The sequence below is a fragment of the Leptodactylus fuscus genome, chromosome 8 (genome assembly GCF_031893055.1).
Source record: "Leptodactylus fuscus isolate aLepFus1 chromosome 8, aLepFus1.hap2, whole genome shotgun sequence".
NCBI classification, from domain to species: domain Eukaryota; kingdom Metazoa; phylum Chordata; class Amphibia; order Anura; family Leptodactylidae; genus Leptodactylus; species Leptodactylus fuscus.
This window is the reverse complement of record NC_134272.1, coordinates 72593288-72606234: the sequence shown is the minus strand read 5'-3', so window position 1 is coordinate 72606234 and position 12947 is coordinate 72593288. Positions and strand designations below refer to the sequence as shown.

At 43.6% G+C, this 12947-nt stretch overlaps 1 protein-coding gene across 1 annotated transcript in view; it reads left to right on the top strand.

Moving 5' to 3' along the window:
- Window positions 1–9151, top strand: part of COL28A1 (collagen type XXVIII alpha 1 chain) — a 40650-nt gene extending 31499 nt beyond the window's left edge. The window contains exons 28-36 of the mRNA XM_075285461.1: window positions 2165–2245; window positions 2494–2529; window positions 2691–2727; window positions 3646–4203; window positions 4305–4687; window positions 5849–5942; window positions 7025–7141; window positions 7430–7621; window positions 9144–9151. Of these exons, the coding sequence (XP_075141562.1) occupies window positions 2165–2245; window positions 2494–2529; window positions 2691–2727; window positions 3646–4203; window positions 4305–4687; window positions 5849–5942; window positions 7025–7141; window positions 7430–7621; window positions 9144–9151 (1506 nt within the window). The remainder of the gene's footprint in view (window positions 1–2164; window positions 2246–2493; window positions 2530–2690; window positions 2728–3645; window positions 4204–4304; window positions 4688–5848; window positions 5943–7024; window positions 7142–7429; window positions 7622–9143) is intronic.
- The last annotated feature ends 3796 nt before the right edge of the window (window positions 9152–12947 follow it).

The window sequence follows — 12947 nt, the reverse complement described above, 5'->3', positions numbered from 1 at the left end:
AATCAGTGCTGGCCAATGCATTCTATTAGCTTGATGAAGCAGAGTGTGCACAAGGGTTCAAGCGCACCCTCGGCTCTGATGTAGCAGAGCCGAGGCTGCACAAGGGTTCAAGCGCACCCTCGGCTCTGATGTAGGAGAGCCGAGGGTGCACTTGAACCCTTGTGCACCCTCAGCTCTGCTACATCAGAGCCGAGGGTGCGCTTGAACCCTTGTGCACACTCTGCTTCATCAAGCTAATAGAATGCATTGGCCAGCGCTGATTGGCCAATGTATTCTATTAGCCTGATGAAGTAGAGCTGAATGTGTGTGCTAAGCACACACATTCAGCTCTACTTCATCGGGCTAATAGAATGCATTGGCCAGCGCTGATTGGCCAGAGTACGGAACTCGACCAATCAGCGCTGGCTCTGCTGGAGGAGGCGGAGTCTAAGATCGCTCCACACCAGTCTCCATTCAGGTCCGACCTTAGACTCCGCCTCCTCCAGCAGAGCCAGCGCTGATTGGCCGAATTCCGTACTCTGGCCAATCAGCACTGGCTAATGCATTGTATTGGCGTGATGAAGCAGTGCTGAATGTGTGTGCTTAGCACACACATTCAGCTCTACTTCATCGGGCTAATAGAATGCATTGGCCAATCAGCGCTGGCCAATGCATTCTATTAGCGTGAACTGAGTTTGCACAGGGGTTCTAGTGCACCCTCGGCTCTGCTACATCAGATTGCTACATCTGATGTAGCAGTGCCAAGTGTGCATCAGATGTGTAGTTGAGCAAAACTGACTCAGCACTGCTAAGTCTCTGCATTCGCATAGGAATGCATTGGCCAGCCTTCGGCCAATCAGCGCTGGCTCTGCCGGAGGAGGCGGAGTCTAAGGTCGGACCTGAATGGAGACTGGTGTGGAGCGATCTTAGACTCCGCCTCCTCCAGCAGAGCCAGCGCTGATTGGTCGAGTTCCGTACTCTGGCCAATCAGCGCTGGCCAATGCATTCTATTAGCCCGATGAAGTAGAGCTGAATGTGTGTGCTTAGCACACACATTCAGCTCTACTTCATCAGGCTAATAGAATACATTGGCCAATCAGCGCTGGCCAATGCATTCTATTAGCTTGATGAAGCAGAGTGTGCACAAGGGTTCAAGCGCACCCTCGGCTCTGATGTAGCAGAGCTGAGGGTGCACAAGGGTTCAAGTGCACCCTCGGCTCTCCTACATCAGAGCCGAGGGTGCGCTTGAACCCTTGTGCAGCCTCGGCTCTGCTACATCAGAGCCGAGGGTGCGCTTGAACCCTTGTGCACACTCTGCTTCATCAAGCTAATAGAATGCATTGGCCAGCACTGATTGGCCAGAGTACGGAATTCGGCCAATCAGCGCTGGCCAATGCATCCCTATGGGAAAAAGTTTATCTCACAAAAATCACAATTACACACCCGATAGAGCCCCAAAAAGTTATTTTTAATAACATTCCCCCCTAAATAAAGGTTATCCCTAGCTATCCCTGCCTGTACAGCTATCCCTGTCTCATAGTCACAAAGTTCACATTCTCATATGACCCGGATTTGAAATCCACTATTCGTCTAAAATGGAGGTCACCTGATTTCGGCAGCCAATGACTTTTTCCAATTTTTTTCAATGCCCCCAGTGTCGTAGTTCCTGTCCCACCTCCCCTGCGCTGTTATTGGTGCAAAAAAGGCGCCAGGGAAGGTGGGAGGGGAATCGAATTTTGGCGCACTTTACCACGTGGTGTTCGATTCGATTCAAACATGGCGAACACCCTGATATCCGATCGAACATGTGTTCGATAGAACACTGTTCGCTCATCTCTAGTCACAATAAGGGGAGAGAGCCTTATACTGTGTGCGGGTCATAATGAGAGAGCATTATACTGTGTGGGGGCCACAAGGACAGCGCATTATACTTTGGGGGCCACATGGAGGAGACATTATACTGTGTGGATACACAAAGGGACTGTTTGTGACTGTGCATGAGCAGTATTAAAGGCATGTATATGTAAATTAGCCACAGCGCACTCCTTCCACCATAGCTTTTGTTCCTCCTCTCTTTGAGAGGCATGATTAGGCCCACACCTCCAACATAGATGTACAGAGTAAAATATTTTCTTCTTAAACACAAAAAACTCTTTTTCTAATGTGAGTCCATTAAACTTTTCAGGGTGATCGAGGGTCTTCTGGTGAAAGAGGAAGAAAAGGGGATAAAGGTGACAATGGAGATCCTGGATCCCCTGGAGATGCGGTAAGCCTTCATCAATGTTTCCAACTGCATTGTCCAGTATACAAGTTCGCTTATGCTAGGTTCAAACCTGTGTTTGGGTTTTCAATTCTTTGTGTCCGCTTGGGGATCCAAAAAACAGAAAGCCAATCCTCTTAACCAAGGAAACCCGTGGACAGAAAAACCTAAGGATGTGATCTTATGCTGTCTTGTAAGAGCGTGAAGGCTACCCTCTTCTCCAAAAATGTCAACTATTTTTCATGTTATTACAGGGCAGACCTGGAAGTAAAGGAGACCCCGGATTAACAGTAAGCGAGCTGTTATTATTTTTTATTTTATCACATTACAACAGTAGCACATGAAGTGATATATTTATATATTATTTTATATTTAAATTTCAGTGTAAATTTTTGTATATTTTTATTGTATATTTCTCAAACGATCAAATGTATCTTTTTAAATCACACAGAGAGAAGATATTATAAAGATGATAAAGGAAATTTGTGGTAAGCTACTGGACTGCTATACTGTCTTGTTTAATTTTTTTTATAAGCTAAAATAATATATCCTATATCCACCTTTGCAACCAAACTTTGTAATAGTCCTTGATTGAATTGTGTTCCTATTTCCCTATGTGAATCTATAGTAACAGACTACAAACAGACTACTCTGTGTAGTCAGATCCTATAGTCATACTCACTTTTATCTACCCCTTAGCCTTTGCTAACATACTCTGTTTTGAAGTGGGTATATCATATAAAAAGAGAAGCATATAGACAAGAGATTTTTACAGTGTACTTAAAGGTTACCTGAGTTTTCATTAAAACATAAAATACCTGTTAGGTAATCTGTTAATATGTCTGTCACTACTTGTTTCGTTACATGTAATTCTGCCAGAACTGCAAAATAGCAAACAAAAAGCTAAGAAAAGTTCAAGTGAACATAGTATATATGAACCAGGGATATTGGACTCCAATCCAGGTTATGATGCAGCTAAAAAGATTGCTAAAAGAGAAATCTGAGCACAATAAGCAAAGTCACTTACTGTCTCTGACTAACATCCCGTCAGCAATAAATAACACAAGCAGCTAGTCAGCCATAGATAGATTCTCCTTACACTCACTGTGATCTGTGATAAGCTCCAGTTTATTCTTTGAGCAGTGTAGACAAAGGGAGCACAAAGCAGAAGATATGTGTGTAAAGATGTAGACCTGCCCGTCCCCTTCCACTTCCTTTATTCCAGCTTGAGTATCTTGGTATCTAAAGATGAAGCTTCCTTAGTAACAGGTAACGGACTGCAAATTAGGAAGGAGGGAGACACCCTGTGGCAAGAACTTTAGAGAAGTTTTCCACTTGCTGTTTTAAATGAGAATAAGCTGTCTGAAAGGTTAACCATGTAACATGTATGCTTTGTTCCCCTGTAGGGTGTGGTGTGAAGTGTAAGGAGATACCCATGGAGCTTGTCTTTGTTATCGACAGCTCTGAGAGTGTTGGACCAGAAAACTTTGAAATTATCAAAGACTTTGTGACTGCTCTTGTGGAGCGTGTAACAGTAGGACGAAACGCCACTCGCATAGGACTTGTTCTATACAGTTTAGAAGTGCGGCTTGAGTTTGGATTGAACAGGTTCACTACTCAACAAGATGTAAAGCAAGCTATCAGAAAGGTGCTGTACATGGGAGAGGGAACCTACACGGGAACTGCCATACGAAAAGCCACACAAGAAGGATTTTATGGAGCAAGGAATGGTGTCCGAAAAGTAGCCATTGTACTTACAGATGGTCAAACAGATAAGAGAGAAGTTGTGAAACTGGACATAGCAGTTCGGGAGGCTCAAGCAGCCAATATAGAAATGTACGCCATTGGAATTGTGAATTCTTCTGACCCAACGCAACAAGAATTCATAAGGGAACTAAATCTTATAGCCTCGGACCCCGATGCTGAGCACATGTACCTAATCGACGATTTCAACACTCTACCAGGTAAAAGGGAGCAAGAACTGAATACCCCAACATACATTACACTGCTTAGTTCAGCTAGAATTTTTAGCACTATTACTAATATTTGACATACTCTTTTTCAGCATTGGAGTCAAAATTGGTTAACCAGTTCTGTGAAGATGAAAATGGTGCCCTTATCTACAATCGAATTGGAAACAAAATCAGTACAATGTATGCGCCGAAAGGTTCTTCCAGTACTACCTTTACCGACAATGTTGATGCAGAAGAAACTCGCAGAGTAGAAGAGAAACGTAGGTTAGAAGAAAGAATTAGGTTAGAAGAAGAAAGAATTAAACAAGAAAGAATAAGGTTAGAAGAAGAAAGAAATCGACAAGAAAGACTGAGGCAACAGGAAATCATTCGGCAAGAAGAAGAAAGGATTCGTCAAGAAGAAAAACGAAGACTTGATGAAGAAAGGCGAAGAAAAGAGGAGACTTTAATTGTTTCCCGAGAGAATCAAATTCCGGTATGATAGATCTCAAAATGTGCAGTGCAAATGGACCCTCTAGGACAGGGGTCTTCAAAATTTTTAACCAAGGGGCCAGTCACTGTCCCTCAAACCATTGGAGGGCTGAAATATAGTTTAAATTTTTTTAAATTATGCGCTCCACAGCAGGCCTCCCCACAGTATTATATGCTCCACAGTACGCCCTCTCACACAGTATTATATGCTCCTCAGTACGCCCTCCCACACAGTATTATATGCTCCTCAGTACGCCCTCCCACACAGTATTATATGCTCCTCAGTACGCCCTCCCACACAGTATTATATGCTCCTCAGTACGCCCTCCCACACAGTATTATATGCTCCTCAGTACACCCCCCTACACTGTATTATATGCTCCTCAGTACGCCCTCCCACACAGTATTATATGCTCCTCAGTACGCCCTCCCACACAGTATTATATGCTCCTCAGTACGCCCCCCCACACAGTATTATATGCTCCTCAGTACGCCCTCCCACACAGTATTATATGCTCCTCAGGACGCCCTCCCACACAGTATTATATGCTCCTCAGTATGCCCCCCCACACAGTATTATATGCTCCTCAATATGCCCCCCCCCACACACACAGTATTATATGCTCCTCAGTACACCCCTCACATTGTATTGTATGCTCCTTAGTATGACCCTTTCAACCCCCCCCCCTTCCCCACAAACACACAGACAGTATTATACTTACCCATGAAGAGCCGCCGGGCATTGTCCTTCTTCTGACTGCAGGAGCTGATGACTTACTTCATCGCGCCTGCGTCGGGGCAAGAGATCACACGCTGCAGTCAGTGTAGGCCACGGTCGCATGGACCTCGGCCTACACAGACTGCTTTCAGCTGGATGTGCATTTGCACATACAACTGATAGTAGCGATTGCTCTCTAACGGGCAATCCTGTATCAGATTCCCCGTTAGTGAGTGATCCAGACAACGACTGCGGGCGGGCCGGAAAAATATTCTCGATGGGCCGCATGTGGCCCACGGGCCGTAGTTTGAGGACCCCTGCTCTAGGAGGTGACCAATTGTGATGAAAAATCAATACCGGCAAATCAAAATTTCAAATGTATTACTGGAAACAAATGCTCCAAAAATAACATTTCATAATTTTAACATTTTTTTTCTCCTGTTATAGCAAAGAGAAATTGTAGATGAAGGAGGAGAAGAGGAAGAAGATTATGATGAGGAGGAGGAAGAACAACCACCAGTTTCTTCTAATAGTAGAGGTAGTTGAAGCTTTGGTTTTCCCTTCACACTTTTCCCTTATTTTAGTTAGTTTTACCTATTTAAGGGTCCATTCACACGCAGGAAAATGGCGAGGAATTTGGTGTGGAATTTCAGCGCTGAAAAAAAACCTCCCATTGACTTCAATGGGTTCCTTTTCCACACCAAATTCCTCACCATTTTCCTTTGCGTGAATGGACCCTAAGGTTATGTTCACATGGCAGAATTTGACACTGAATTTGAGGCTGATTATGCTCCCAAATCAGCTTCAAATTCCACCTGAAACCAACCTCCATTAATTATAATGTGAGTCAGACCTTGAATTTTTCCTGTAGGTGTTTTTTTTTTTTTTAGCTAGTGGAAAAAATAAGCATTAGGCTCCGTTCACACGGAATTAACGCACGCGCATTCTGACACGTATACACCTGTCAGAGTGTGAGCGCTCAAAACAGATCCCATTCACTTCAATGTGTCGGCTTACCGGCGCTACACATTGAAAGCAATAGGGAAAAAAGCCTCCCATTGAATTCAATGTGTAGCGCCGTAAGCCGACACATTGAAATGAATGGGATCTGTTTTGAGCGCTCACACTCTGACACGTGTCCGAGGGGGACATGTAACATGGCGGAACCCTTTTGATGCCAAGGTCATGTTTGACTGCGGCATCCAAGGGGATAAAACCTCCAATCTGAGCTGTGCTCCCACCGGGGGTTATGGGTGGTCTCGTAGGGGTTAAATGACTATAACATCACAGGGCTGGCTGGCGATTGGTTGCATGGATAGCATTGTGGGTGATCCTGTGTTCCCAGAGTTCCTTGCCTTATGTCCTAACATGTACAGCAGCCATTTAAAAAAAAACCATGCGATTCATTACCAAATCCAGATTGAATGTGAATCGAATATTTCCTGAAATTCAGATCAAATTCCACTTTGTCAGCTTCGATTCGCTCATCTCTAGTTCTGGCACATACTGCTGCGGAGCTTCATAAAATAGCTCAAGTGACTAGCATGACAATGTTGTATAGAAAATGACGGCTGAAACGTTATTTGGACTTAACCATGTCTCTTTTCTGTTTACTTTCAATAGTAGTAACCTCAGGTGAGATTGCGTCTCCTTCAATATCAATATCATCATCTTCATCTAGGACTGTCATATTATCTCCAAGTTCATCTGAGAAAGTTGAAACAGTAATACCAAAAATAGGTGAGCTTTACTTCTATTTACCCATCTGTAAGACAAGCCTATGAAAAATATAATGATATAACAAGTATTTAGCAGAACCTACCACAATGGCCAAGGGATTTTGTAGATGACGAAAGCCTACTATTGATTGGGAGATCTTCTTTGCAACTCTAGTTGTATTTCCTCTATGTAGACTGCTATTGAATACATATGCTTTGGCATTGGCTACATGTCTAATGTTTACCTAATGGTACATAAGAAGTCAATCAAAGCTAGTAAATAAATATATCCTTTCATCCCTTTTTGTAGAGTTCATCCAGGATGCACGGTGCAAGCTGCCATTAGATCAGGGTCCATGCCGGACATATATCATAAAATGGTATTACGATAAACAAGCCAATTCTTGCGCCCAGTTTTGGTATGGTGGCTGCAGTGGAAATGGTAATCGCTTTGATACTGAAGATGAATGTAAGAAATCCTGTGTCTTCGCCTTCGAGGGAGGTAAGTTCCAAAAAAGAAATAAGTCCAAAAACCATTTCTTTTGGAATAAGGCTAATTTGCACAATTTTTTCCTTGGGAGTATTGGGTGAACATAAGTCTCCCTACCCCAGTTGTATTCCATTGGTAGGAGGCAATACTTTCTTGAATTCCAAGATGTACAACGCTAAATGTTAGATTCTATAGACATGTATGACAGTCTATAGAGCAGTGGTTCTTAACCAGGGTTCGATCGAACCCTAGGCCATATGCACAGTTCATTTTGTGTACCAGTAAAAAAACATATACCTATGTCTTGAATTTGGAATCATATTTGATTTGTCACTAAAGAAGGGTTCGGTGAATGTGCATATGAAACTGGTGGGTTCGGTACCTCAAACAAGGTTAAGAACCACTGCTATAGAGGAAGTCAGCAGATACATAGGCTGACTTCCTCACTTCTGGGCAAGATCAACCAGGTTCTAGGGGCTACTAGCAGTCCAGAGTCACTGGCCAGACCCCGGGTTGCAGAAGATGCATATCGGGACGCCCTGATCTCATCACGGGAGGTGTCGTGGGGGACATGTAACATGTAACCCCTTGGATGCTGCAGTCATGTTTAATACCGCAGCATGCCGCGGTCATGATAAAACCTCCAATCGTAGCTGTGCTCCCACCGGAGGGTTATGGAGCAGAGTACCATAGATAGTAACTTAGGATCAGTTTGTGGTTGTGACCACCTAAACCCCCTTTTTATTGTCCCAATACATTTAAAGTGAACATCAAGCAATTTTGCAAATCTTGTTGTTTGATAATTTCTGTTTCTACTGCTCCTACACAGTCCTGTGTGTCTTTGCAAGGTTATGACAGATAGTAGGAAATATGACTGCTGGATCAGACTACATAAGATTTGATTGTAGTCTGTAACCTTAGAGACACATAGGTTTACATAGAAGACATATGCACAAAATTAAATCAAAAACTTAAAGGGGTAGGCCCATCTTAAGGATCCTATCTATACTGGTAACTTATGTAAATTGAAGACGTTTCCTAAATATATTGCTTTAGAAATGTAGCTTTGTTTTCCTGCTATGTTATTTTATTCATCCCATTGTTTACACGGCATTACCATAACCACAGTCCTTTGCGATAGGACAAGTGATGTCACTCACTGCTCTGCTGCAGGACAATCAGTTCAGCTAATTGCAGTTTGCTGATAATGAGGAGTCTGTTATCTCTCTATGTAAATACACAGATAATACTGAGTCCATTGTGTACAAGCATCTGCATATTATCTGATCTGCATAAGTATTGTGATACTTCATAGTGTCGTTCAGCAAGGGGGAGGGGATACAGGAAGTGAGAAGAAGAGACAGCAGGCAAACTGCTGAAATACTGAGATGGGAAACCCCTTTAAATCTACAGTTACTCGTATATGGTAGACATTACATCTATATAGGAACTGCACAATGATGCAAATCTTATAACATTCTTACGTCCTTATATACAACACTATGTGTAACTTTCTCTTTTTTTTTTTTTACAGAAAAATAATGTGGAGTAAAGCGAGAGGCGCTACTCTTGAAACTGAAGGATTCATTGAAACTTTTTCTTCTGGTGTTTTATTTGTGTTTCTAACAGTGTTTTTTAGATCCCAATAGTCCATAGAAAAGTATTGCAAATTCTGCATAAAGCGTTTTTGTTTGTGCCGATTTTACCAGCATTTCTTTGTTTCAAAGCACGGCGTATTCTCCAAAGGCCCCTCTATTGGACTGAAAAGAGGGCAGAAAAAAACCATGTTACAAAAGTAACAAAATAAAAAATGCCACCAAAAATACTTGAAAAAATGCAAACAAAAAACCTATATGAAACTCTTGTCTAAAAACGCTGTGTGTGTGAAGGAGGCCTTTATGTGTCAGCTCGTCATCAGCGCTGTTTATGATGTCATAGCATTGTCTTATACTTTTTTGACATGTACCGTTATGTTGACTTTCATGTCTCAAGGGCAGAATCTTAAAGGGATTCTACCATTAAAATAAAAAATTTTCTTGTTGACACGTAGGAATAGCCTTAAGAAAGCAAATGAGTTCTCTCGCAGCACTGGGGGCGTCCCCAATGCTGTGAGAGAACTCTCCAGCGCCGCCTCCATCTTCTTCAGGAACGGCCTCTTCACGTATCTTCTTCCGGCGCAGGCGGTCAAACTTCTAGGCTTCGGCCCAAGGTAGAGCCAACTGCACATACCCACAGGCCACAAGAAAATGGCCGCGTACTTACTGTGTAAGTGGCCATTTTTCTTGTGGCTGTGGGCATGCGCAGTCGGCTCTGCCCGAGGCCTGATTTTTTGGTTTTTGCCCCATTTTTTGCTCCAGCACACTATATGGACCTGAAAACTGCTCTTTAAAAAAAAAAAAGCTAGCGCTTTTTGATGTGGGTTTTGCAAAAGCTGCATCAAAAACCGCATCAAAAAAACTCTCGCCTCCCATTGATTTTAATGAGTTTTTTTAAGGCAGAATCTGCCTGACGCTGGGTTAACACCAGCGTCTGGACTCCGATATCAGGATTCCATCTTCTGCATGCAGAAGACGGAAACCTGTCATGCCGAGTCCGGCCGTGAGCGCCGGTGGGCGTTTTATGCTCTGTTTTGTGCAGGAAACGGAAACCTGCAGAACGGAGTCCCGGGTGCAGATGTGAACGAGCCCTGAAGATAGGTCACGTCACTTTTTTTTCCCTATAGCTAGAGGAAAAAAACTGCTACTGGCTCCCATAGAAATGAATGGGAGGCGTTTTTTGAGGCGGATTATGCCTCAAAATCAGCCTGCAAAAAACTCTGTGTGAACATACCCTGAGAGCTGCTTATATAGTCTTCATTCCTTTTGTAGATATTCTTGGCTTCGGCTCAAAAAACACAGCAAAATCTGCAACAAAAAAAGCTGCGTTTCCACAACGTGGGGCCTCAGATGTTTTTGAATCAGATTTTGGGGCAGAATTTATCTCTCAAATCAGCTCCAAAAAAAAGAAGACAAATTTCAAGTGTGCCTCGGAGACATATTGTGAACCTGTGTTTTTTGGTGCTAAATTCATTTTGTATATTTTTCATGAGATGAACTGCAGAACGTTATTGTAGTAATACAATGTAGCAGTTTCCATTAGACTCAGACACATGTACTGTGTGTGTTTTATACTTCTATATAATTATTATTATTGTTACATTTACAACTAATTATTTGTACGTCAGATATAAATTATATGTATAATATCTCATAGTCCATATCATACAAGACCCTCCTACAGACCCCCACACTGCTGTATACCTGAATGGAGCCTTCCATATTGTACATATCACTATTTTTGTAGAGAGTAGAGATGCTGTTTTTGTTTTGTGTCATTCTTTAAATCCATTAAAGTGATAAATAATCTAGTTGCGATGTTTTTTTTTCCGTTTCTGGGGTTTAGTGTTTATTTACACAACAGGGCAAATGGGGCAGTTACGCAAAACCCCTTAGGACAGTCCCAGAGCCCTCACAGAGATGTCACAAATGGCCTGTGAGTGGGTCTCAGTGGTCATGTGGGTTGCTATCACCTTTCCTTGGCTTCCACTCATTACACTTTGGGGTCTGAAGAAACCCCAGAGTATATTAGTAGCTTGAATGGCGAACCCTAAATATTTTGTCTGAACCTGAAATTTTTCAAAAATTCATAGAGGCCACTATGGGACATTATACTGTGTGGATCAGGCCACTATGGGACATTATACTGTGTGATGGAGCCACTGTGGGACATTATACTGTGTGATGGGGCCACTGTGGGACATTATACTGTGTGATGGGGCCACTATGGGACATTATACTGTGTGATGGAGCCACTGTGGGACATTATACTGTGTGATGGGGCCACTGTGGGACATTATACTGTGTGATGGGGCCACTATGGGACATTATACTGTGTGATGGAGCCACTGTGGGACATTATACTGTGTGATGGGGCCACTGTGGGACATTATACTGTGTGATGGGGCCACTATGGGACATTATACTGTGTGATGGAGCCACTGTGGGACATTATACTGTGTGGATCAGGCCACTATGGGACATTATGCCATGGTGAGGACAGCTATGGGACATTCTACTGTGTGATGGAGCCACTATGGGACATTATACTGTGAGATGGGGCCACTATGGGACATTATACTGTGTGATGGGGCCACTATGGGACATTATACTGTGTGATGGAGCCACTGTGGGACATTATACTGTGTGATGGGGCCACTGTGGGACATTATACTGTGTGATGGGGCCACTGTGGGACATTATACTATGTGATGGGGCGACTGTGGGACATTATACTGTGTGATGGGGCCACTGTGGGACATTATACTATGTGATGGGGCCACTGTGGGACATTATACTGCGTGATGGGGCCACTGTGGGACATTATACTGTGTGATGGGGCCACTGTGGGACATTATACTGTGTGATGGGGCCACTGTGGGACATTATACTGTGTGATGGAGCCACTGTGGGACATTATACTGTGTGATGGGGCCACTGTGGGACATTATACTGCGTGATGGGGCCACTGTGGGACATTATACTGTGTGATGAGGCCACTGTGGGACATTATACTGTGTGATGGAGCCACTGTGGGACATTATACTGTGTGATGGAGCCACTGTGGGACATTATACTGTGTGATGGGGCCACTGTGGGACATTATACTGTGTGATGGGGCCACTGTGGGATATTATACTGTGTGATGGGGCCCACTGTGGGACATTATACTGTGTGATGGGGCCACTGTGGGATATTATACTGTGTGACGGAGCCACTGTGGGACATTATACTGTGTGATGGAGCCACTGTGGGACATTATACTGTGTGATGGAGCCACTGTGGGACATTATACTGTGTGATGGGGCCACTGTGGGACATTATACTGTGTGATGGGGCCACTGTGGGACATTATACTGTGTGATGGGGCCACTGTGGGACATTATACTGTGTGATGGGGCCACTGTGGGACATTATACTGTGTGATGGGGCCACTGTGGGACATTATACTGTGTGATGGGGCCACTGTGGGACATTATACTGTGTGATGGGGCCACTGTGGGACATTATACTGTGTGATGGGGCCACTGTGGGACATTATACTGTGTGATGGGGCCACTGTGGGACATTATACTGTGTGATGGGGCCACTGTGGGACATTATACTGTGTGATGGGGCCACTGTGGGACATTATACTGTGTGATGGAGCCAAGGTGGGACATTATACTGTGTGATGGGGCTACTATTAAACAGTGAAAGCCGTCTGGAAGGGGACATGAAACTGGGGGGGGGGGGACCTGGAA